Here is a 27,245-nt window from a genome sequence, read left to right as displayed (position 1 = left end):
GTTTGTTTCTCATTTCCTTACTGTAAATAAGGGTTCACTCGCAATAAGTCCTTTGTCAGTGCCTGCACTTGGGTCCTTTCTCTCACCTCTCTCCATGACTGCTGTCGAAGCCGTGACCCGTTTATGTCCTGTGCTATTTTAAACTTGGAGCCACATTACCTTATCTTATGGAATTGGTAAGGTAGGCTTCAGTCCAGTACTTTAAGAGAAACATAACACATTCAAACACAAAAAATCTGTTATTCTGCTAATTTAACACTTCCTAGTAATATTACAGATGGGCAGGAACCACATTAACCTATTCTGACACTGTTTGTTTGTGTCAGTGCTGTTCCAAACTATTATCTGATCTAATGGTATTTTTGAGTAATGATTAGTAACCTAATATGAGACTTTTTATATTACTAGCATATGTACTTAGCGTACATATGCTGCCTACAGTACAGTAGTCAAAGTGGGGACAAACCATAAATGAGCTTCAAAACTTGCCACACCAGGTAGGTTACCACTGTTTCTGTCTAGTTGCTGTTATACTTATCTCAGCTTCAATCTGGAACTTTAAGACAAACACATACACAAATATTTGTGTATAAATTTATTTCCCAGTAACTGTGAAAGACTCGTTGCCAGTTATCACAAATGCTTGATTGCAGTTCTTGCTTCCAACTCATCACTGTGTTAATGAGAGACAAAGGAAAGCACCAGACAATTAGCAGCCTGTAAGTGCCTGCATGTAAACACAGTCAACGGAAGTGGGTCACATTCCTGCTGCTGGTGACTTAACAGGTGCCTGGAGCGCCTTATTTTTCAAACAGGAAAGACAAAGTTTTAAAGTGAAAGAAACTAGAACAAGGGATATGTGGAGTGTAAAATTTGTGTTACAGTGCAGACAATACAACCCTGCACCTGTACAGATGTGGTGATCAGACTAAGTCGTAACAGGAAAGACATTAAGATCATACAGCAAATAGTTGCTGGAGGGGGAAAATCAGCAAATTAGTTTAAGGAGTGTATTTCTGCAGCATATTTACAGAATTAGAAGCAGTACACTTTTGTGTCCACACTCTGCAGATATGAATATGAATGAGGGACCAGTTTTGTCTCAGGTTAATTAACATGAGTCATGAGGGGAAACTACTGTGGAAAATGTGGCATGAAACAAAATGAATTTGAGAAGAGTTTTTAAAAGAAAACTTGGCTGACTGGTGTCATAGAGTCAGTTGTTGCTTTCTGTGATTCTGGCTCCAAGTACCCAGAGTCAGTGATAAACATTTAGTCAGGCAATGGAGAGATTAACTTGTATATGTGTCTTCTTTAGAGTGTTTGAAGGTCTTTGACTGAGGTACTCAGTTTACTGTCTAAGCTTTGCAGCGAGAAGCTATGTTGATGAGCCCAACTTACTTTCTTTCAACGAGGAACTTTTGCTCAAATAGTTCTGCAGGCTTTCTGAAGGTCTCTCAAAGTTTTTCTTTTGACATTGTTTTTCACACATTTTCAGTCCAGGCCTTGTATTTGATCATTTTCAGTAGTTGCTTTTTTTTTTCTTCGCTTGCTTGTTTGTTATATAACATATAACAGTGGCCTATGAATGAATCACTCATTAAAAGTGTACCTAACTCATGGGATGAACCAGTGTTGTGTCTGCAAACGACTTAACAAAGAACCAAGTATCTTTAGACACTTTGTTACTAGCAGCTTTTGAGAAAAATACATAATTAGTTCCAATTTCTTATTTGTACATATAAAAGATACCAAAAATTAAAGTTTAAAAAGAATAAAAGAGTATTTTTATAGCAACAAGATAATTCCAAAAGAGTAAGTAAAAAGAAACCAAGCGTATCAGCATGCTTGGTTTCCTTGAAGAGTTGAGTAAAGTGTAGGACAAGAAAAAAAGGGGAAGGCCTGAAAAGCTATCCACAGCAGATGAAAGTCTCAGTCATTTCTTTAAGAAACAGGAAAACAGCGAGTAAGGACCTGAGAGTCTGAAGCCTCATCAGAAACTGTCTCAGTTGGAGGTTGGCTGGAAGCAAAGGGATAAAGTGAGTGATGAAACCAAATTTGAAATTTTTGCTGGCAACTGTCATGATTTCCGCTGCATTTCAGACAGTGGTGTTTGGAATCGTATCAAAACTGATGGAATGATGAAAGCAGAATAGTACAATACCACCATGCAATACCTGGATAGAAAAACATAATTCCCCACATTCCTAGATAAAAACTGTATATAAAATGAATGGTGGCACAAGACCTTTGGCCAGTACTGTATATCATATCCTATATGATATAGTTACAGTTAAGCCTTTTGTGACAAATGTGATGTTGAATGTGCTGTAAACATTTATGTTAAATGATATATTATTACAGCAATGCCTCTGCACCCCAAGGGCATACACTACACTTGTGGAAAAGGTGCATGCTTGTACAAATTCCCAGCCAGTGAAAGTGTGAGCTAAAAGTCAGTAGCTCAACACCTCTTGGATTCATTTTCTTCCAGATTTAATTTGGTAGGGGAACAGATGAAGCTAAGTAAGTGGCCTGTATCATTTTCATCACAAATCACACAAAAAAAGCTTTATCTGATTTTGTAGTGTTTGTTTGAGGTTTCTGGAAGAGGCCTGAGTACTCTGCTTTCTGTCACAGTGGAAAGGATTGAAGTATTCACCCCGTCGGGATTCGCCTCTTGAAGCTAAGATCACACGAACTGTTGCTGAAGTCGAGGTTCTTACCGAGATGTTGTCAATTACACTGTGATTGAGTTGGAGATGTGGAGCTACTTTACATCAGGACTGATTCACCAAGTCAGTTTGAAGACTCGGAGGGAAGCCTGGGTTTTTAGGAGGTGTTTTGCTTTCTCCATCATTTCCATTAAGTTTGCAGTAACTTTGATCTTCTTCCACAGATGATGAACTGTAACCAACTATTGTTAATCTAAACTCAAATATATTCACGACACAAGCTTTTCTTTTCTTTCCTTTTCCATCTGCTCATGTTCTGGCTGACTCAGATCTGCAGAATGCTCTCATATCCTCTGTGGGAGCGCGCGCGCACACACACACACACACACACACACCGGCCATTGCTTCTCCAAGCATTAAAGCCCACCTCACAACTAACCGGTGCTCCCCATCCATCTGTGCTCTCTTTTCATTCAGAGAGCAGGATTGCTCTGTCTCGGCTGAGATCCCTCCACCATGATCTTTAAGAAATCATTACGTTAACATAGTCACATTTTCCATCTCAGTTTGGATCATCATATATACTGCAGGACACCAGAACATGTTCCTTTGGCTGCGCTAACATTAGTTTATAACTGAGGGTGTAACTTATTATGCTGGTGTATATGAGCATCACTGAAGCAGCCTTAAAGAAAGAACCCTGGGAGAGATCTGCTGATCTTTATCGAGGCCAAGAGGAGCACATGTGGGTTTACTAGACCTTCGCTTAATCTTTGACTGCTGGTTTACTTTCTTTCTGAAGGCTTACTGGCTTGGCTGTGGTTTGTGTTTATGCCAGCTGTCCATTCTGGGTCTGAGAGACAGCGCCTCCCTGTGGAATACAACTGTAAGTAGAACCAAAGCAGTAGAAACTCAGTGCCATCTACTGTTCTTTGGTGTTCATTTATGGGGAGAAATGCCCGCAGTAATACTTAAATTAGTAAACAGGTGGATTGCTTAAAAAGTAGTTACAATGAAAGGGCTCCACCCTGTTGACTAGACGATCTCTAAGGTGTTACACGTTTCGTGGCAATATGCTCGCTCATTTGTATAAAGAAGAAAACGAGGCAGCAGAGTCAAAGGAGTGCAGCTGTTATTTTTTGAGTGAAGGGTCTGGCAGCTTAGGTGTGGAGAGATGCATGAGAGAGGCCTGGACCAGCTGCTGAGCTCTGGCAGCAGATGCAGAAAACTGTTGTAGTCCAAGCAGGGGGTGAATAACTCTGCATAATTTAGTGGGTTTTGGTGAGATTGTGTCCGATTTGTTTTGTAGTTATACTAAAGTTAAGTAAAGTTATGTGTCAAATTGAGCTTTTCACTCCCAGGCTGCTGGCTTATGGTTCTTAGGGTATTTAAAAGTAAAATGGGAGGCAGAGGCCTCAGCTTTTTTTAAAACCAACTCCCAGTTTGGATTTGGGAGACAGACACCCTCTCTGCTTTTAAGATTAGGCTTAAAACGTTTGTTTTTGACTAAGTGTGTCGTTAGGGCTGGATGAGGTGACCCTAAACCCACCCTTAGTTATGCTCTGATGCGCTGTTTACACACACCGCTCTGCATGTACTCATTATTTATTAGTAATTTCTGGTGCCTCCCATCCCTCAACCAGTCCTCAAACCCCAAACCACTAACACTCAATATATGAAAATACAAAAGGTGATTTTTGTTATATTAAGTAAAATGTGGCCATTAAAATGTGTTCAGAATTTGCAAATTGATGATGATCTCATAAATGATAACGCATTACTCTCCCCTACACAGCATCCATCGGCCTTTATAGGTAACAATAAGTGTTAGTATCGGTAATATTGGCTCTGTATTTACTTGGTATTTGCAGGATTTGCAGGATCACACAGCACTACTCTTCACCTTAGAACGTCGAGCAGCTTGAAGAGACTTATTGTGATTCGACACATAAAAAAAGTGTACTTGGAATGAAGCAAAACAAAGTCTTTATTTATTTATTAATTTATTTGACAGTACAGTAAGTTCTGTAGAATAGAACTCATCAGTTTTCCTCTCTTTACCCAAAAATAAACAACTCAAATGACTAATTTTTTTCAAGTTAGCATGACTATCTGTGTTGCATACATTTACAATGCAATAATAGTTCCCTTTCATGAGGTTAACACAAACAGAACTTAAATCAACATACTGTACACAAATATATGGCCCTACAGCAGATTACTGTTTGTCATAAATTACATTCAGATGAATTGACACACACACACACACACACACACACACACACAAAAGCAAAGCATGCACACACACAAACACACATACACCATCTCCTTGTTTCTTCAGTCTTATCATTAGTTTTTTTAAATACTGAAAATGGTCTGATTTTGACAAACACCTTGCTCTGCCATGAAGCATTGAGCAGCATCAGTGTACTGTCGGGTTTTTACCCACTGTTAGAAATGGAAATGTTTTTAAGATTTTACTATAAGTGCCAAAAAAACTAAAAGGTTTAGCATTTAACTGATTAATATAATGAATGAAAGGATTCCAAATGCTTTTGTGAGATTTCAAAATAAATAAAATCCTCAAAATTCCTTCATTTAAACAGCTGTCATTACAGATGTGCTTACTTTTTACAATCCACGTACTTCAATGATTGCTAAGTATCTCCCCCCCCCCCCCCCCCCCCCCCCCACCACCAAAAAAACCTTTGCTTGTTTAGTCATTTAATCATCAAGAACCACAGCAGGTCAGCATCCATTCATCCCACTAAACACCTACTGGTCCAGGTGCAATGCCCAAACTCGAACTCTAATGGAAACAATGTGCACAACAAAATGTCAGAGTGGCAATGAACAAAAGAAAGTCGGTTTGACAAATCGGATCGGTGAAAAAATGACTGTTGATGTGCTTAAAAATGTTCCCCCGCTTCATTAGCGAGCATCAAAGTGTGAGTTCAAACAGCAGCAACTGGACCTGCTTCAGTGACACCAAACCATCAGCAGAAAACTGTTGCAGACGAAACAACAAGCTGTTAAAACCAGCGTGAATATTTCAAGTCGCTCCATTTTTTAAAAATCCTTTTTTTTTTTTTTTTTTACAGTTACATTCAGAAATCAAGTCTTGTTTAATATTGCTTTAATCCTTTTTTACTCCCGCGCATGCTTGACAGAATAAATAACAAAGGTGTCAGCATGTATGCAAATTATTCTGCTACAAGGGGCACATGCAATATGAGCAAAAAGAAATAAATGAAGGAAGCTAACTTCAAGCCTGCACGACAATGGTCCCTCCCAGTATTCACCAGCATATAACTTTGGTTTACGGTGAAAGCTCAGTGGTTAGCATGTTGCAGAGGTTTTTGTAATGTGGCAGCTTCCATTTGGAATTTGCAGGACTTAAAATGTTATCGACCACTTCATGCATCGAAATCTCAATCAAATCACCCAACATTCATTGTCGTCCTCCAGCTGACTAGACAAATACAAAAACAGAGGTGAGCCAAAATTGGGGGGGGGAGTACTCGTGTTCTCTGCAGGTCTGTAGTCACAGTGCTTTAGCAGATGTCTGTGTATCTAGACTGGTCTGCATCCCCCTTTACGTGTGCACCAAACGCCCCCCAATTTTTTTAAATGACAAAAACAGAGAGCCACAAACACCTTAAATTGGCATAGGTACATTTATGTACCCGCTCTACTGCATACCGTACAATAACAACAACAATAATAATAAAGGCAACATAAAATATGAAGTAATCAACTAAAACAAACGCAGATCCATATTCCACAGACATACAGTATGTTCGTTTTTAGGCACATAAGAAAATTCAGTCACAGCAAGAGGACATAAAGCCCCAATCTGGATTCTTTCTGAAAGTATAAATTACAAAGAGGGGAGGGGTTGCTGGCAGAAAATAATCTCGATCTCTAGAGCCATGGCCACTGCTACATAGCATAGCTTTCGGCTAACTCCACTGCATTGCAAAACACACATAATGCAGGAGTAGCATTCATAAAATGCAGTCTGGACTACAATCCGTCACAATTAGAGACAAGCACGATCTGAAAGGTTTTAATAAAGACATTAATAGGACCACTGTTTGTATGTTAGTTTAGTCAGATTGCCTTCGTCTCTAACCGCGACTTAAATATAGAGCAGATCACATTTAATCAGTCGTCACTGCAGAAATCACAGTCATTCAAAACTTTTTTCTTACAGTTCCTAAACTGAAGATCTTCTAATTTCGCTTTGGCTGACGGTCTTTGGCAACACTGGACTGGACACGACAAACACTCCTTGGCTGTACATTGAGTTAAAAGTTAGAAAGCAAAGCCAAAAACTGGAGGAGTATCTTGTTTGTAGTATCAGCAGGTTTACATAGGACATACACATTACATCTGGTGTATGGCCATGTGTAATCTTAAAAGTACAGTGTAGAACCCCAGTTTCTGCATAAATCAAGAAAAAAAGAAGAATTTTTTACATTTTTCTGCAAAAACAGGTAACGTGGGGGACACGTGCACCAGATTGGGCCTTTAATATTATACTATACTATACTGTATGTTCAATATATTGGGCAGTTACAACAGACAAGAAGGCAACATCATTAGTCTGGCCTGACAGAATATGAGTATAACACAGTGTAACAGTTCTTAGCCAATATTTCCATCCCACCTCACTTATCATGACTGTTTAGAAAGATGAATAATTGTAGTTGGACTCTGTCACTCATCTGTTTTTTAACCTTTTTCTTCCAGGAGAGATGACTGCGGTGTAGTTGCTGTTTTGTTTTGTAAATGAGTGTGTGTGGGTGTGCACATGTGGTCGTGTCATAAGTACTGTACTGCTCTGTAAAATATGCGAGACTGTGTTGTAATATGATGTAATACACTTAATGCTTCCATTATGTCCCGGTTTCTTCATCGTTGTGTTTGTCGTGTCTGGTCGAATCCCCCACCTCGCCGTTTGGCCTGGCGTGTCTCTGTATTATCGTCTGCGATGTGACCATTTCCAGTGCATTTAGAGTCTGTGGTACGTGCACGCCTTTTGTGACCAGTGTCTTCTTTTTTGTTTGCACTTTGCCCGTTTCCTGTGTGTGCGCTGTGAGTTGTTGTGTATGTGAGGTTTGCATTGTATGCGGTATGAGTATCTCTGTGCTGGGGGGGCCTCCTGGGTCTTTCATCACCATGCTGGCCCCCACCATGGCGGGATAGCTTCGATTCCTCCTCAGTCCTGGAAGCCCCCCACCCAGTGCGCTGTTCCCCAGTCCAGCAGAACCAAAGGGGCCTAACAGAGTACTTCCAGATGAAGCTGAAGCAGAATGCGGGGAAAGGGTGCGAAAACTCTTCAGTTTGTCCACGAGCCGCAGATTCATCATCTCTGTTTGGTTGTCATCGTCCACCTGGCCCTCCTTCTCCCTTTCTGCCTCCCCCAGCACTTCCCTCAAAATTGTACGAGCCGGCTTAGAAGCGAGGAAGGTGTCGTAGTACGGCGGGTCGTCATCGGAAGGGCTGAACTGAAACATGGGGCCTGTAGCTATCGAGGAAGCCGATTTGGAGTGAGGCGAGCTGGGTGGGCTGGATGGCTGAAGGAGGAGGAGGGTGTCTGGACGTTTTCCCAGCTGCTTGACTCCACCCTGCTCCGGTCTCTCTGTGCACCTCTGTGCTTGAACCCCTCCCAACACTGCCGAAGCATCCAGCCCTCGGTCCCAGCTGCGTGGGTTGTACACTGAGGCAGAAATTCCATTCTCCAGCAGGAGGCGCACCAGGCCTAGAGAGGTGCTGGTGGTTTTAGTGGAGTCCCTAAGGTTGGTGGAGGACTCAGCGAGGGAGAGGGAGAGGGAAAGGCGGCGAGGTGTGCAGCAGGGTGTGTAGGAAGGCGTGTGTGGGGCTGAGAAGGGTACAGGGGAGGCCGTAAGGGAAGGCGTGCCCGGGCAGGTACTGCTCTGACACGCAGCCATGGCTGGGCTGGAGAGGAATGGAAGGACATAACAAAAGAAAAATGATGAGTAAGCATAACCAAAATTATACAGACACCACCAGCCTTTAATATGACTATTAAATCTGATCCTGTTCTGGAAGACTGAGCCGTGCACACAAGTTTAAGCTCAAAGACATTCTTTGATTTGTACTCTTAAAACTCAGAAACATCGAGTCTGATTGACACATTGTTCACACATTAAACAATTTAATCACACAGAAAGTTAGTTAATCAAGCCCCGTATACATGGTGAAGAAACATTAAGCACAGCAGTCCAATTTGTAGCCCTTAACCGCTCTGCAGGGAGTACACTGTCACGTAACATTTATCTAATAGGAAAAGTGCCAGAAAAACTGAGACTGTAAACTAAGTGACTCCAAGATGAAAGCTGACCTTAAGCATTAAAAGTGAGTGATCTCCTTTCAGCCAATTCTCAGAACGCTTTGTTCAATCCACCCCCCAAAAAATGGACCTCTTTGCTTAGTTTATTTCCACCGAGTATAACACAGTTAAATTTAATCAGATTGGATCAGTGATTGGATTCCTGGATGTCAGGTTTGTTAGTTACAAAGCGGCTTCTTAACAGGGAAACTTATGAGGCAAATAAGAAGCACACTGCCCAGTGACTAACTAGAGGACACAGCTTTTAAAAATGACATGTTTGTGTTTGCAGAGCTTTTTCACAGTTTAGTGCTTGAGAAATTTGCCTCACGCAGCTGCCCACAAGTCGCTGCCCACTAAGTTTGACAAGACAAAAGGGAGACAGTGCAAATTCCCCAAAGTTATTCTGCTTCACACACCAGCAAATCTTTAGAAATGCACTACCATGCATTTCCTCACCCATGCACACACTAGTAGGTGTACTCAATGGGTCTGCTCTACTTCGGCCAAAACAACCATGTGATACAACTCCAGTTCTTCTTCCTCGTCACATGACCTGTTAAGCCAAATCAAGACATTGAGCGTTATGCACCAGGTCTACGGCAACACAGAAGCCCCATCTGGAAACCTACTCTTGATGAAAATCAAAGAAAACCTGGCTCGTTCAATTACTTACTTCAGGTCTGCCATTTAGTACAGATATAAAACAATATATCTGATTGCCAGCTGTTGTTTATCATTACACAAATCAGGCTAAAGACAAAGGTTTATCAATTAAGTATTTAAGTGTTGATGTGTTTATTTATTCTTTACCTGGGGGATGCAGTGGTCAGCTGATCAGAGGGGTGGAGAATCCTGCAGGTGGTGAAGGTGTATGTGGAGCTAGTGTGGGACATACACTTCCCTGGGAAAAGAACTGGAGGAGAAAGGAAGGGAAGGAAAAAAAGAAGAGAGGGGAAGATTTTTAGTGTTGACACAAAATAGACCAAACACAACAAGGCAAAAACAATGTTCACAACAATGTGGAGAAAATAGACCGTGGGCATAGTACAGGACCCGAGCGAAAGCCCCAGCTAACATTAGCCCCCCCAGTATACTTGTTTCTGTTAGAGAAACTCGAAGTCTATCCCAGCTAATAGCCTTGGTTGTGAAAATGTAGTTGCTAAGGGTGAGCCTCGACAACAAGAAACAGCAGCTGAATCAGTCACACACTCATCTGATGTGACTGAATATTCAGTTTGTATACCTAAAGCGTTTATTCCGCTCTGATCTTTTATAAATTATGAAACACTTAAATGAGGTAGAAGAGTTAAGTTATGAGGCAGATTTTTCATTGCAGTGGTATTAAAGTTACAACCAAGGCCACACGGGGCTGATTCACTGCAACACTTTAACTTTTTAGTGTTAATAAAGATCCATGCATCTCAAGTTGTGCTTCTCTCAGGGTTTACATTCATATTAATTACAGTTATAGCACTACAATGTTTACACCCTTTCTAGGGTTAAGTTCACTTGAATTTCTTGCATTAATTTGTTTTATTATTCTCTGTGTCTTCATGCAGTGGTCAGGATATGCGCTGCTAATTTCCCTGTACTGGGAACACTTACAAAGGTTTATTCTAGTCTGCGCCTCTTCTCCATTTTAAATGGTACCATGTTGACTTAATAAAAATAAAGCTTTGGGTTTTAAATTCTCTCTCTCATTTTTGGCTCGTAGCCGTAAAGTTAAAGCCACCCACTCCCACAAGATTTGTACTCTGGGACAAGAGAATATCAATGGCACGGCAGTCATCCACACCAAAGCTGCTCAGTAGGCTCCAATATTAGCCAGCCGCAAGTGTCATGAGTTCATGTGACTCGAACAGCTGCCCCAACAGCACTTGACCTGCCAAATTTCTTTCTGTATCTGTATGCCTGTGTGCTACAAAACAGCATAGCTTAGCATGAAATATTAAACCCTCCTGCTCCTAAATAGTGTCTAAAATGTTTTATAGAATATACCTAAAGATACTAAAGACTTTGCAAAAGATGAAAAACTTTGAGTGTAAGCGTAATTGGCTAAAATAAAGGAAAAAAAGTGGCAGCAAAAGAAAGTGTGAACTGAGAAGAAAGGCTGCAGCTGGAAAATGACGGAAATGAAAGAACAAAAATAAAAACATGTACTCTGTCTTGTTGGCGTTCGCTGGCTGCATACAAGGGGACAGCTCCGGGGGTGGGTGCGTGTGCAGGTGTGTACACATGAGCGTGATCATGCAGGATGGGATGTCACGTGTCCAATGAATCCTTTTTCCTGCCCCTAAACCCGCCACCCCTCCTGTTCACCCTCGTCCCCTTTATCCCTATGCTCCAGGGCAAACATGAAGGTGTTGTGGTTTGATGCAGTGCTGTAACCCCAGCTAAGAGGCTCCCTCACCAGGCATGCGGTCCACAGTGTTTGGCTGTAAGGTTTGGCGCTCTTTGGGGTCCACATGCCCGTTGATCTCGGGAGAAAAAGGCAGCGGAGAGGAAGGGGACGTGTTGGAGAGAGGAAAGGGCATGCTTGCAACATGTCCATCAGTTCCCTGAACTGCTTCTGCCGCCCCGCAGATCGTTCCATTCAGTGCGTCTGACTGGCTGATTTCTTCAGTGTTGCCATTTTTGTTGCGGCAGACTGCGGGAGTAGAGGTAGAGCGAGGCAGATCCGTGGGAGCAGGGCTCTCCCCTAGCACGCCTCTAAATGAGTCACATGATACTTCATCCTCCTCTGGTTGGTCCAGCTGCCAGCTGTCCTCCTGTTCCTGTTCCTGTTCGTGCGCTAAAGTGCGGAAGCCCTTCGTGACCACACCGGGCCGATGATCCAGCAGAGCACCCATGTGAGGCTGAGCCAGCTGCTGCCATGCATGGAGCGTAGCAGAGCCTAGGAAAAAACACATCTTCAAGTTACAAGAAAATCAACAGCAGCTTCAGCTATTTTTAACAAGTTCATGACCTCCTTTAAACACGCATACAGAAAAAGTACCACAAAATCTGTGATTGTCGATTACAGATACAGATATGTTCTTATCAAGTTTTCAGTGATCACAGGTTAAACAAACTACATCTGTTTAAACTTTAAAAGCACCTGATTATTGCAGGTGAACACGAAGACGTCACTTATGTTCAGGAGGTGTTGTTTATGTGTTGAAATGTGCTTGAAAACTAGAAAATTACTGTTAGTACGTTATATATACACACATATATAAACTAGACTAAGCTCCAAAGTAGAGACGGGAACACAGACAATGCACGTCAACATATACAACAAATGCACATTCTTAGATTATAACACTGTCACAGCGTTTCTTTATGCAGCACACAGAGACTCTCGCACACAGCACTGAGGCTGGATGTCACGACAAAGGAGGAATGTCTATAGACCAAAGTGTCTTCGCACACCGAACTGCTTGAATTTCAAGTCTAGAAACATGGTTTTCTACTAGAGATGCATTTTGAGAGATGCCAGTGCAAAAGAACAAACGCAGAAGAAATGAGAGAAAAGGAACGTGGAAAATGATGAAGACTTTATTCAAGAAATCATCAAAGAAAGCAAACAAGGAGAATAGAACAAGAGTAAAGTGCAAAGACCAAAGTGAACTGAAAGGCCAACAAATGACGAGTGGACGAGGTGGACAGTACATACAGCATCATGACACTGATGAAAGGCTCAGAAATTTATGAAGACAGATGAACATTTAAGAAATAATCACCTGAGATTGTTTCTACATTACTTCTTATTTCTGCACCACTGTTAGACTTGAAATGAAACGTTTCCATGTCTTTTTGTTTTTTACATTTTCATAAGTTCACGTGCTTTGAGAACACATTTTTGTCCTATGACGCAAATGGTTGCAACTTCAAGTTTGGACACTAGGTGGTGCCATCGTACAAGATGTAAGCTTTCAGTTCCACTGGACAATAATGAGAGTGGATGGATGATTGAAGAGGTCACAACAAGTACACGTTAACAAAAACAGGTTTCTGAGATCCTCTGCATTAGAAATATTTGCTGTTATTATAAATATAGTGATAACTGCTCTGAATCGACAATCCAACACTAAAAATTCAATAAATAATAAATAAAGCTCCTCTATTAGAACAAGGCATCAGAAACATGTTCAGCATATGTTCAAAAATACAGAAAGTGCATTTCAAATACCATACAGGAAATCACTCACTGCAAATGTGTCAGTGAGCATATGTTGTTATGTGCTAGGTAGGCTTTTTAACACATTATGGCTGTGCACACCTTTATAGTTTGATACACGCTCCAATATCCAAGTACAACACTTGAATAAAATATTAGGAAAATAAATCATTAAATCTACTTTGTATAAGGTACTGTGTGCAGAACGTGTTCATTGAAACTAAACTGCAGCCTTCGAACCAGTGTACTGCTCCACACACAGCAGGGTAACCTATATTTCAAAGCTGCAGCGCAACTGCGTATGTCTAAAATAAAAGGAGTGCTGGAGATTTAAACTACCATCCTGCTGCACCAACCTCTCCAGCAGACCTGTGGCTACAGCCAGCGGAGACTGTGAGCTTGAGAAACTGCTCAGCTCCATCAAACTGGAGCTCCTTCGCAGCTTGTTAGGATCTGGTGAGGCGCTCAGAAAGATCTTGGACTGATTGCATTTGTGAAAAATCAGGTATTGATTCTCATTCTGAGTTGCTTGACTTTGGGTTTCACAGCCCTGGCTGCGTGCTCTGGGAGGAGAGAGGCTGGAATTTTGCACCTGGTTCTGATTTTTGTTGTGTTTTTCCTTCAAAATCTCATTTTCATTGCGAAAGGCTTTTTCACTGCCGAAATTCTGATTTGCTTTTTCATCGTGTGGAAGATTCGAGGACTTGTGACTCTGAGAGGAATAATCACCTTCTAGCGGCTTTACAATCTGCAGCTTCTCCGGCAGGTAGGACCTGGGTGTGAATGAGTACCCCGACCAGATGCTTCCAACTGAGGTATGTGAGGAAAGCGAGAACAAGCTTTCCGTTGGGGTTCCTGGTCCTCCTTTTTCCTCCTCTTTGGCCAGGTAAGCCAGCTTTCGCTCCCTCTCCTCCTCGAAGAATCGTTTTTCTGAGAGGTAGTTGTCCCGGCGGAGCGACAGGCGACGCAATGCTGCCTCCAAGTCCCTGCTGCCCGGAGTCCCAGGGGTACCAGGGGGGCGCTTGTTGGAGTCCTCTGACCTGAAGAGGGAGACAGACAGCGGTACAGGTTTTTGCAAAGTTAATCTCTATTTTGAGATAATAAAATGATAGTTTGATTTAATTCACTATCAAAAGGGGAAAAAATAAGAAGAAACCTTAAATAATTGTGTTGTTTCACTCTTAAGTGTATAAAAACGCTCACAGGTCATTTGGAAAAATAATCCAAACATTTGAATCACAGAAGAAACTAAGTTTTTCAACTTACTGTCAGATATGACAAATAAACACAGGAAATTATTTGTGAAACTGGAACTAGAAGGTTTTTGCCAAACTTTGAAATGAGAACCTTAATCAAATTTCAAAACAGCTGCAAATGAACACTCAATTACCTAACTGGGGTGCTTCTAAATTAAATACATTTCATCAGGTCATTATGCTTCATCATTCAAATCTACTGTCCGTAGCGGGAGCGATGTCCGTACCCGTCATCAGGCGTCTCCAGGATACTGCTAGTCCTGTTGTCTAGGATGATCCCACTTCCTGTTTCACTACCATAAATGGAGTTGGAGCGTGGCGTGCCCACCCTGCTGGAACGCCCTGAGGTGAAGCATGAAGTCTGATTGGAGCCTGGGATGTTGAGAGGAGAGGGGGCTAGAGAAGAACGCTGCTGACGCATCAGATTGAGGTTTTTCACTGTTTGAAAAACTCGCTTCGGATGCAGTCTGCAGACACACAAACATGGAGTTGAAGGATGACTTTTAGATTATTACGAATGATTAACATCTGAATCAGATCATACTGTGGAGGAGGAAAAAAAAGGATATGTACCTCTGCTCTTCTACGTCTGGATCATCCATTTGGAGTTCCTTCCTCATGGTGCCCTCTATTTCTGCTGCCAGTGAGTCCTGGAGAAGAAACAAATTGCTACTTGGGAACTGAAGATGTTGTGATGCAGACAGACAGTCTCTCATCTAACTATGTACATTTCATTTGCATTGTAACAACCCTTAAAAATTTAACTCCATCACTCACCATCGGGAACAGGCCCAGGGAATGGAAACGCCTGGCCGTGCTGAGCGGGAGAGTTTTATTTCTCAGGTTCTTCAGTTCCTCCTGAGCTTCATGGAGCATCTCCATACACTCTGCATACTTGTCTTGCAACTCCTGCAACTAAAAGTGAAGGAAGGAGGAAGAGCTTTACAGAGAAGAAAATGAAACGCATTGAAGCAGAGTGTTTCACCTCCAGCCTGGAGGTCATTTGTTTCCCGTTTATCTCTCAGTTACATTTAAACAGTGAAAGGACTGATTTTCATACAATTTGCTTCTCGGAGAGACTGAGCTTTGCATGCTGTTTTATTATGGTATAAAATATGTTTTTAAAAAGGACAATATACTGTGGGTGCTAAATTTGGTGATATAATAATATGTGAAGACAGGAGAAGCCATCAGCAACATCTCTACTGGACCAATAACATGTGTTGATGGAAGCATGTGGAAGATGATTACTTTATAATTAGGATCCTAATAATAAAGTAATCATTTTTAAATCATAAAATCTAACAAAATCTGTTGGCAGGAATATATATAACTGTCATACTACAAATTTGCCTCATCTGGCAGCAGCTGGCAATGCAGAAAACACAGTGCTGTTGCCATGGTGACCAGGCCCTGGACTGCCCTACCTCAGCAGTGAGTTGTCGCTGGGCGTCTTTGGCTGCACCCAAGTGCTGAGTCAGCTCCTCATTTTCCAAAGCATACTGACAACACGGCAGACAAAACAGGACAACGGGTGTGAAACCGACTGCATTCAAAGTATTTTTAGCGTTTAATGTAATCTAAGACAGAGATCGGGACTTTCGTACAAGCTTGGCCTTCTTCTGGAGGTCGACTATCTGGGAGAGGAGGTGTGTGATCTCCTCCTGCTGTCTGGAGGCGTCCTCAGTCTTCCTAGCCAGCTCTTCAGCCAGAGAGGAAATCTGCAGGTTGGCATCGCCTGGGAATGAGAACAGGTGTTCAGCAAAATACAGCTCATGGCCACACTGCTTCTAAAGAGTGACTGTGACTGTGATTGTGTGTGTGTGTGTGTGTGTGTGTGTGTGTGTGTGTGTGTGTGTGTGGAGACAAACAAACAAAAAAAGCCACTCACGTATTTCTTTGACACAGTCATTGACAAGTTGCTGCTCTTTTTCCTCATAGGAGATCGTTTCTGTCTCCAAATGACTCGCCTGGAGGGAAAATGAAAATAACAACAGGAAATAACATTATTATCCTAATAAATAACTTCACATCACAGCAAAGATAAGATCAAGCTTATAATTCATATAAGACTTTCTTATATGAATGTTTTTGAAAGGGAATCTATGAGATGGTAGTGAGACCTGCTATGATGTATGGTGTGGAGACACTGACAAAAAGACTGGGGGCCAGTTAGAAGATTTTCAATGGAAGTGACCAGAATGGACAAAGTCAGAAATGAGTATGTGGCAGGGGTGTGGTTTTTGGCTCAGCGGGCTCGAGGGGCAGTGTCAGGGAGGCTGAGGTCCAGGTGAAGGGAATTAGGCTGATGAACTCTTTTTTTCCCTTTTAGTGATGTCGGGGACCAGCAGTGTGAGCGTGGAGCCAGCTGGAAAACTGGCCATGGCTGAACTAGCAGTGCTGAACTAAACACATTGGGTGTGTGACATATAAATAAAAGTGACTAAACAGTTACCGAATGCCGTGCGGGTCTGATTCATTCACTGAGTACTTCAGACTGACAGCTCAGCTCAAGTTGAATATTTTGGAGACAAAGTTAAAGAGGCAAGGCTGGACATGAGCAGAGGAGGGAGAGTGGATATACTGGACAAAAGATGCTGAAGACGGAGCCGTCAGGCAGGAGGAAAAGAGGAAGACGACAGTGGAAATTCATGGATATAGTGAAGGAGGACACACTGAGTAGTCAAAAGAAGAAGAAAAGTAGTTTTCTAGTGCATGCGCGTTAGACTATCAGGCAAAAAAAAAAAAAAAAAAAAACCTCAGATCGCAATGATTTGTTTTCTTCCTCCAAATCCTTGAGTTTCTTCTGCAACGATTCCAGGGGGAAAAAGTTTGGAGATGACACACTTGGTTCACTGGGACGGACACTGTGAACACACAGGAAAGAGTTGCGCTTGTTAGTTTAAGTCATTCAACAGACTTTATATATTTTCATTAAGAAAACCTGTTAAAACCCAAAGAACTTTTAAGTTAAATTGTGATATTATTAGGATTAATTTTTTGTTTTGTTTTTTTTGGAACAATGAGGAAATATACTGAGCAGCAAGGAAAGGAGGTAATAAAAGGAGACTTACGGTGTAGAGGTAATCGACTCGCCTTCGCTTTCTTCGGCTGCATTGGTGTAGAACTGTAACAGCTCATCCTTCATGGACAGGTCATGGCGCAGCTGAGACACCTATAAGGAGACAATTAACATCAGAAGAAGATTGGGGGGTGGGGGGGGGGGGGTGGCATGCAAGACGTTCGGCTCATCAGAGACATACATTATTACACAGTTCCCACCACCAAATACTGAAGTACTGACGAGCACACATATTTGTTGTTTACCTCCTCTCGTATGTGCTCCACTTGCTCCTCCAGCAGTTCATTCCTCTCACTGAGGGCCTTGTTTTTCTTCAGCAGTGACTGTCCGATGCGAGCCGCTAACTCCAAGTCGCGCTCTTTCTGCAGAGACAAAGCTGCGTTTAGCAAAATGAATTTCAATAGTTTAAACATTTGCAAAGACCAGTGTTAGTCATTTTCCCCTGTTTCAGGTCTACGTAAACTAAACCCCTCAACCATTAGCCTAGTTTAATATATAGATGCTTGTTTCAGCTGCTCCTTTATTAGAAACATGGGTTTGAAGGATCTGTATATTTGATTTAACACAAAGTTTTTACACCAGACAACCTTTCTTAGCGTGTATCAGAATTGCTAAAACCAGCTTTAAATGTTGGGAAAATTCAAATACATCAGTGAAGAAAAGGACAAAACAAAAGAGAGTTGCAAAAGCAACACAATATCCACTAATCACTAAATATGAACCTCAAAAGGAAACCTTTGTACATCAGCCACACTGGAAAACTCCCGTCAGTCAACATGAGGCAATAATTAAAAGCTTATTGTTAACTAGCCACTCCTGTTTCTATCACTACATCAACAGGACTATTTATTGTACTATTTAATAATAAAGCTACTAGCAAAGCAAATACTGCAATAGTTTCATGTGCTACAAGAAATAAAAATAACTGACATGTTCAGAAATATACAGATCTGACATTAATTGTGTTCGCAGTAATGGAAGTCATGTGTTTGGTGATGGTGCTGTTTGTCTAAGCCATGCTTTCACAATGCTGTCCGGTTGCTCAGGTTCATACTTTAACAGTGACGTCACCCTGTTTTCCTCCCTGCTTTACATTCTGTTGGTCAGCGCAGTCAGCTGAGGAGGATAAAGTTACATTTGAATATCAGCCGATGGAAACAGCTTTTATGACGTTGCTTTCTTTGTCGCAACCCTAATAAATCCGCCCGCGTTTTGACTATGACATAACACCATGTGACCGAACGGCCTTGCAGACCCTCTGACAGTGTCCTGGGTTCCTGGTTATTCTACTTTATTGAATTTTACCTCTTCCAGCAGTCGAGTGACAGCGTCAATGTCGCTGTAGGTCTTCGTCATCTGGCCCACTCTGTCAGCACACAACACTGCAGACACAGAAACAGTGAAAGCAACTGAGTGCTGAACATTTCCAGAAGAAGCTTTAACAGTTCTTTTTTTTTTTGGACTCTGTAATATAAATCATGTTATTAAATCATAATCTAGGCTGATTTCATGTATGCTTTCATATCACTCAAGCCAGAAAAAAGCACTATGGGCAACTTTTTGGGCAATTTATTGCCTCTTTAAAGATTTAAATTAAATTAAATTAAATATAACATTTAATATAATACAAATAAATAATATATTATTACCATTTTTGATAAAATGTCAGGTTGGATGCTTTAAGGAGTTAGTTTCTATTTTCATACCTGACAAACATGACCTGTATAAAAGTAAATACTTATAAACATGTCCAGTTTTGGGATTTACGTACCTGGATGATTGAGCATGCATTAAGACATTTGTACAATAATGTGTTGGAAGAAAAGGCATTTTTTCTCCCCCATATAAAGCTCATAGTTATAACGGGTGTGGGCTGTGGGTGTGGAGTGCATTAGCTTTATTTATCTTCATGCATATGCCCGGTTTTACAGCCCTGTGCAGCACACAGTGCAGACTGGACTTGACAGCACTAAAGTCATGAAAGCATAAATACGCCAACAATGCCCCTCCGCATAGCTCAGGGTTTTTGTTCCTAGCAAGTGACTCAGAAAAGATAAGTTATTGAATACTGACACAGAGGTCAGAGTGAAGGGCCACGCCTCAGCCATGCTGCTTATTATTAACTCCCTCAGTCCTCAAACAGAAATTTACATCTGTATGACTTCATAGTTTAATTTGGAAACATGATTCATAGACAGATAACCTGCATAAAACAACAAAACTAGCTTGTCTGTTTCTTGATACCAACTTGTTTCATTCAAATTTATTTAAAAAAAATTATAGCAACTTTTTAGAAAGTATCTTCACTTGTGAGTGCAGATTTTTTTTTAAAGTTTCCACTGCATGAAAAGTGAGACTTTCATAAATGAACATTGCTATAAATTCCTGTGGAAATGCACATTAACGGCAGAAACTCGGGGGCAGGGAAGAATGCTTTCGCACCAAGTTTCAGCCTGAAAGGACGGGCAGTTCACCCCCACTCACTCCCCTGCTCAGGCCCAGGGGAGCCTTTAAAATGTAAATGTTGTGAGCTATACAAATGCAAATCATAGTAGTATGGAGCCATCAAGCTCCACTAGTTACACACATTTCCAAAAAAGGTACCAACTCTCTTTTTGATCAGGCTTATTTTAGTTGTAATCCCATAAATTGTCACTGATAGATTTGCAATATGTCGGTAAGCTCACTAAGATAAATTATGTTATTTGTAACCAATAATAAATTGTTAATGTTTATTTTTTTTAAAAAAGGTATTTACTTTGGGTATAGAGGGAGAAAAGTAATTTCATCAACATGTTAAACTCTGTGACGTTCTGGCAGAATGCAAAAGAGAGCCGGCCAATGTAAACAACAGATTTTCATGTCCTTGTGTGGTGCAGACCTCATATGGCTGCTGGAAACAAGGAAAAGGATGCTTGATGGAAATAAAAGTTAATAATGGATTAAATCCTTAACTAAGTAAGCTAACAAAGGTAGCAAACGTTGAAGCACTACGAAGGCATTTTATTTGATTAAATAAGGGCACCTTGGCTTGATCGTCATTTTGGAGGTTTTTCAGGCATGCACAAGTGGAATCATGCACCTGCTGGAGAGATTATGCATCTCATCTCTATTGAGAGGAAACTTGGGATCTCTCTGGAGGAACTGGAAAGTGTAGGGAGAAGAACGTCGAATATCCTGCTTTGCCTGCTGTGAGCTGAGTTGCATAAGTGGAGGATGGATGGATGGCACAAGTGTACTGACATGCCAATATTCAAGCTACCTTGATAGTAATACTAAAAATAAATGGAAAAAAAAACAGTCCCACTTCAAAGAGGTTGATCACAAAAGGCTAACTATCTGTCAGACACAAGTGTGTCTCACACACACACACACAAAGAGAAACATCCACGCTCAGTCTTTTCTCATGTTTGCGTTGCTGAACCACAAACGTACTGGGATAATTTGGTATGAGGAAACCTGTGTACGTGCACTCACGCACAGACACAGAGACACAACACCCACAAGACATTTATTTACTTGATATCTGGCCTAATAGAGGACTCTGCTGCAGATAGTGAGAGTGCAGCCTGTTTACCTCCCATCTATCAAACTCTCCATGCTGACTTGGTTCCATGGTAACACTCCACCCAGGTCAAACGGCTAAGCTGAAAAAAGTGAGGATGGTTTGACTAACAAAAGCGGATCTGGCTACAGAAAGTCTGTCTATTACTGACTGACTTTAATAAGCCAGTCTGGTGAGAAACAGGCATTAAAGACAAACAGCACAGGTTAGAGAAGGTGACTGTAACCTGGATTATCAAAGAGGAAGCGTAACCTAATTCTGCAAGGTGAGCAGGATGTTTTCTTGATATATAATCCAAAGTCTGGGTAACTTAAGACACGCACACACCATCTCTTTCTATTTATTTTGCTCCAAGACGATGACAAAGGAAAGGGGACATCAGACAAGTGGTCCTGTTCAGCAGCTGTGAAAACTATGTGGGTTTTGGAGATAGGCAGGACTAAAGACAATCACCTTAAACACAGATATCTTACAGAGTTGGTGACTCTGTATTTAGAGCCATAATGTAATCAAACCTTCACGTGAGCACACCCTCGTGGCCTTCGGTTTTGTGTGTGCAGCAGAAGTAGTGGGTGCGCTTGAAGTCTGGAGTTACAGACATTATAATAACCTAAATTGTAGCACACAGGTTCATAGAGAAGAAAAGAAAAGAAAACAGAAAGGAAGCCCTGTTATTCACATTAATACCCCAAGCACAGCCTGTGTAGACCATTAAATACCACGTCTTTAGCTGGAGCAGCACGTATTTATCTTAACAGCCACTGCAAAACATATCCATGTAACAGCAGCCGACGTAAACGTGCTGACCAAACACTTCACACATTATCGAACATTAATGCGAAAAGACTTGCTTAACAAATTGGCATTAGTGTACGTGCACATCCCTCATGATGTACATCCTTCTCCCTCATCTCTTTTTAAGGATCCCTGAAACAAACCCTAGAAGGATTAAACACAGACCGAGTGCGTTTGCAGTTCAAACTGCAGCCTGCTGGCTCTTCATATCAAAAACAAAAGTCACAGCTGAGATGAAAAGCCAAGCCCATATTTGAACTTGTCAGCCCAGCAGGCAGGTGAACCGTGCTGTGTTGAAACCAAACACACAAATAATCAACATCAGGGAGAGTACCTGCTGGATGAAACCACAGCCACAGGAGATATGATAGCCTACAGAAAGGTTAAATGGCGTCTGTTATTGTTATATAGTTCCAAATCGTATAAACAGGTGTCTTACTGCACTGAGTGATAAGGATTAACAAAAGTAACATCAAGAGATTTAGTCACATCTCACTGCTACCTTCACACAGAACTTGCTGCTCTTCATCCATTTCTTCATCCCCTTCGGACCTTCCATCACTGGGAAAACTGGTATATTCTTGCTCCTCCTCCTTTTCTTCTTCTTCTTCCTGCTCCGTGCTGTCATGTTTCGGCAAACAAACATATTCTTTATCCTCGTTCAGCAAATCCAAATTGTCCTCATCGCCATACAAGAAGAGTGCCATCCTCTCCCCTGATGCTTCAGCTAACAAGGTACAACACCATGGTTTCTACCTGTGTGTGTTTTAATCTCCTAGTCTGTGTGTGTGTGTATGTGTGAAAGTATGCAAACAATGCTGTGTGTGTTCCGAAGGCAACTGACTGAGTTTCTCCCTAAATGTCATGTGCCTCTCTGTGCACTCCATGGTACATGTCTGGTAAAGCCTGTGTGCGTGGACCTGCTTCTAATTGAATTTCTAAGCGTGTGTGTCATTTCTATGGCAGCTCAGTGAGACAACCAAACTCCTCCCCTTTTTCTCTGTGGCCAGTCAGTGAATGGCCTTCTCCACTCTGCCACAAACATCGGTCTAACTGGCACACTCCCTCAGGTCAACAATGTAACAAACAATTTAACGAAAAATAGGTTAAAACGGATTTAATCAAGCAGATGAGGGCATTGAAAATGCATAACATTTATGCCTTTAATTCTCATCTGTGTTATCCATCCAGTGGTTTACTAATGTGTGGTTGCTGTGGTTCAGACCAACAACAACAGAGACAACCAAAAGAGAATTCTCCTTGAACAATTCCCAACAAAAAACAGTCACTTTACAATCGGCCCCCCCTACCCTTAAAATAACTTGGTACAGTCCTGCTCAGCTCTATGGTGACAATAGGGCAGGGCATAAAATAACACACAACCTGTTTCCAGGGCTGGGCCAGACACACAAACACACACCTTCACAGGTGAATGTTTTTGCATACTATAGTTAACGTGCAGACAGTGTTATCAAGAGAGTCAAGAGATAAGCTAGGGCACTTTGAGCTGAGCTGCTTAGAGATTTTCCATGAAGTCAATCAGAAGAAAGACTGAAGAATAAACTCGTTTCATGAGACATACTTGTACAGCCATACAAATTGACCCTACAAAACACAAGGCACTGTGAACCCTAATCTTGCATGAACTGCATTTACAAGGTGAGCTATAATAAAGTTACTTTGGGTTGTTCCCCTATTCCCCAGGGGTCGCTACAGCGGGTTTGATTTGGCAGATTTTATACACCAGATGCCCTTTCCTGATACAACCCCAAAGGCATCTGTGTCTCCTTCTGGCTTGTTAGCCCAGTGTGTGATGCAAAAGCAAAAATATTTCTTTTCATTGAATGGGGACATACAGGAAGTGGATGACTAAGACACAACAACAAAAGAGTTTGCAAAGAGTGGACAGACAGAGTTTCAGTTTGGCATCAAATCTCATGCCTCAAGTTCCTGAGCAACAAGCCAACCGCTGACATGAAACAAGCCATTCAAAAACAAAACAAAAAAGATTCCAGCAAAGTTTCACAACATTTCAAGAGTTTAATAAAGACCAATAAACTGTTTGATGGCTTAAATTAAACCACAAATTAACCAGTAAATTTGTGACATCAGCTTAATGGTAAATTTATAACCTTTATTGCAACATTTAAATAGTTCCGGTGGAAGAGGTGAGGTAAAAAACATAAACATAAACATTTGAAAGAAGATATTACCATAAGACACCATAATATTCATTGCATGTTAACAAAAAAGATTAAATATATATATATGATCTATGTCAGTGCCACATGTCTGTCTGAGCTGAGCTGTTGAGATGGGCCAGTCTTCAAAAATGACACATCAAAGAAGCTCCGTCTTCTGGTCATTCGTCCGCGATCAACTGTTATAATTATAGTAATTGGTCTAGAACACTGATGACAGCTCAATACTGCCCCGCATGCCTGAGTAACTCCGCTCAATGTTCCTATGGATGCTTCACAGCAGGCAACAAAAGAGCTCTGACAAACACCACTCAGTGTCTCCAGGCAGCGTTTGTTTTATGGTTGTGTTGACTCTTAATGCTCCAATAGTTCTCACACTTTAGCTCTTATGGAAACATAATATGTTGTTTTGCAATAAGCTCTGAGTCTTTTATTCAAAAACCAAAAACTTTTTGTTTCGGAAAATGTTGACTTTTGTTGTTAATCCACTTAAATGGTGCATCAAATGTACATTTTATATCAAATTAAGTTAAGAAAAAGCTTCCCGAGAAATTGATAATCATCAATAAGCAAACATAAGACTTTCAAACAAACTGAAATATGTAAGCTGAAAATTTTCAGCTTACATATTTCAGCTAGGGACCGTAGACAAGGTACATGGACGTGGCTACTGTGATATGAGAATGGGCGGGCTTGACCATTTTGTACCACGGATAATCCTCCCATTTGAAACACCAACATTTACCAAAATAGACTTAATTTTTTATTCAATATGACCAAAAATGACTGACTGAGCTCATGAACTCAGCAGGAAAGTTCATGAGGTCAAAACTGAGCACTGTTTTCACATAGACACAAGACGTCTTTTTGCAACCACAGCTATCGCCACCTGGTGGCCTTGAGACATAATGCAGGTTTAAGGTACTTCCATATCCAGTCTTTAAGTCTGACGTCATTAGCCGTGTCCGGGTCCAAACTCCGCTTCAGGTCCCAAAGTCAAACAAACACTGCGGCATCACTGAGAGTTACAAACTGTCGGAATTCTTTCACCTTCAATAAAATGATCTGTGTGGCTGCTCTACCAGGTGTAACAAATTTCCATCTAAAGATGATATACCATGTTCTGACTGAGGGATTTGGGAAAAAATTTAAACGTGCAGCACTGCTATCACTTCTGACATAAATGAAGATAGAAAACTAAACAGTAGTGACGTTTGTATGGTTACTGAAGTTGGGCTAGCTGGTATAGAGATTGAAAATGTGACGTCATTCAGGGGCAAAATCACAAAGAATTCTGGGAACTTGTGGCAAGAGGTACTAGCGCACGCAGGCTTTCAATTGAAATCAGTTACACAGCAATAAAAAGAAAAACAAAAAATGGCAAGAAGCTGTTGTATTATTAACTGCAACAGCCACGGGAAGCCGATGGGTAAAGAGATCGGTTGTTATTGGATTACGTCGTTGAAGAGAAATTGTTCGAGCCATGTTTCTGAAGTAACAAAGAGGCGAAGGATGGCCTGGATTGCAGCCATTCAAAGACCAAATATAACGTCCCAGAACACTCCAGCTCACATGTTAGTCTGCTCCAAGCATTTCCACAAAGGTCAGTGTTTTGTAGTAGTTAATACATCATTTTTCATAACATAATTGGTGATATAGGTTACAAGTAAGTCTGGCGCTGAACTGAAATGGTTGTGCTATGCTCCTTTGTCTATTGTGCATAAATAGTGAATTGTCCTGACACAATATTGCGTTTCGCTTCTGATATTACCATGGTACATTGACAAAAACATATACTTTTATTCACAGGATAAAACAGGTTTTTTTTGTATCACTAATTGCCCAGTACGATTACAGCATACAATATTATTGTCACTGCTACATTTCTGTAATGCGTACCAAAAATTATTTCCACTACTAATTAATTACCATTGAGCTCAAAGCTCCTATTAATAAACGGTTAACGAATGTGTATTTATGAAGACGATTTGTGAGACTGGTAAACTTATGATACGTACGATGGTCTTTCGTTCTACACGGTGCATTTCAAGGTCCTGTACCCATCCGTCGGTAAACTGTACCTGGGCTTGTTGCAGGGACCTGAAGTTACTAAACTTCATGTGTATGCACTCACTCCAAGAACCGTATAATTATAAATATGAGCGTTGTGAAAGTTGGGCAGCATGCTAACGTCTTTTGTCCACTCTGTGTGCTCTTAAGGGTCTAAACCTTTCACTCCTTTGATTTTGTCCTCGTATCTTTTCTTTGACTTTTCATCAAGTCTGTATTTGTACGGTCCAGCATTGTTCTCCTTCGTTTTGTATATTCCTTTTTTGGGGGACAAAGAAAAAGCAAGAAGGTATTGGAACCGGAGAATGAACGTTTTGCGGTGCTGCAAATGCTTGCATTTGATGCGGTACTTGGATTGTTTTGCCACGAGTTCCCGGCATGCAATGCGCAAAAGTCACGTGGTCTGTCAGTCTCTATATAATGATGTGCTACGTGGTGGCTAGCTACACAGCTATGTTAGCATGTTAGCTTAATATAAACATACTGAAGCTGGAGGATGAGCACTAACTTTTTTCCACTCGATAAAAGTTAATGGAAGGTTCCCAATGATTAGGGACGAATGTGTCTGCACAGCAGGATGCTGTAAACGGACCAAACTTCTACCATCTACCATACGAGGTTAGTCATTAATATACTGATGCATGGGCTGGGCTGTAGTTACATCGTAAGGTTTTAAAAACTGAGCTTTAAAATAGTGGTAGAATAGTGGTAATAAAAATTGAGAGAGGCCAACAGTGATCACCACCTTTTTTTAAAAAAATTTTTATTTAGGGGCTTGTTCAGATTAAATAGGACAAGATGCAAAGCATTAAGACGCGTTGAAAACCCAACAACCTTAATAAACGCAGAGTAGTTTGGACCCGGAAGCAGGGTTTATCACGTTATCAATTAAAGATTGGATTGGCTTTATCTTTTTCTGTCAGGCACACAGGCCCTCTGAAGAAGCTGACGTTCACAACATTGAATATCACTTTATGGACCTGCAATTTGTCAAAGCTCCAATTTGAATAACACTGAGGTATTAAACAAACATTGATGTTATAGTTTGCATTGTTTCTTTTTGTGCCCCCCCTCCACACAC

General features: G+C 41.2%; 1 protein-coding gene across 6 annotated transcripts in view; it reads right to left on the bottom strand.

The window, feature by feature from the left end:
- Window positions 1-4,661: 4,661 nt before the first annotated feature.
- trak1a (trafficking protein, kinesin binding 1a) overlaps window positions 4,662-27,245 on the bottom strand; it is a 49,030-nt gene continuing 26,446 nt past the window's right edge. For 5 of the 6 annotated variants that reach the window (XM_085177497.1, XM_085177498.1, XM_085177496.1 and 2 more), the window contains 14 exons: window positions 18,839-18,915; window positions 17,779-17,895; window positions 17,526-17,626; window positions 17,210-17,318; window positions 16,343-16,421; window positions 16,059-16,189; window positions 15,879-15,953; window positions 15,229-15,366; window positions 15,025-15,101; window positions 14,679-14,918; window positions 13,925-14,235; window positions 11,447-11,929; window positions 9,847-9,949; window positions 4,662-8,639 (listed from right to left, as the gene is read on the bottom strand). In XM_085177497.1, the coding sequence (XP_085033623.1) occupies window positions 7,577-8,639; window positions 9,847-9,949; window positions 11,447-11,929; window positions 13,925-14,235; window positions 14,679-14,918; window positions 15,025-15,101; window positions 15,229-15,366; window positions 15,879-15,953; window positions 16,059-16,189; window positions 16,343-16,421; window positions 17,210-17,318; window positions 17,526-17,626; window positions 17,779-17,895; window positions 18,839-18,889 (3,078 nt within the window). In that variant the 5' untranslated portion in view covers window positions 18,890-18,915 and the 3' untranslated portion in view covers window positions 4,662-7,576. Of the gene's footprint in view, window positions 8,640-9,846; window positions 9,950-11,446; window positions 11,930-13,924; window positions 14,236-14,678; window positions 14,919-15,024; window positions 15,102-15,228; window positions 15,367-15,878; window positions 15,954-16,058; window positions 16,190-16,342; window positions 16,422-17,209; window positions 17,319-17,525; window positions 17,627-17,778; window positions 17,896-18,838; window positions 18,916-22,395; window positions 27,236-27,245 lie in introns of all 6 variants that reach the window. The other variant, XM_085177492.1, reaches the window with a different exon arrangement.

The sequence above is a fragment of the Neolamprologus multifasciatus genome, chromosome 11 (genome assembly GCF_963576455.1).
Source record: "Neolamprologus multifasciatus chromosome 11, fNeoMul1.2, whole genome shotgun sequence".
Classification (NCBI taxonomy): Eukaryota; Metazoa; Chordata; class Actinopteri; order Cichliformes; family Cichlidae; genus Neolamprologus; species Neolamprologus multifasciatus.
Note: the sequence above shows the minus strand (reverse complement) of the source record. Positions and strands in the feature narration are given on the sequence as shown.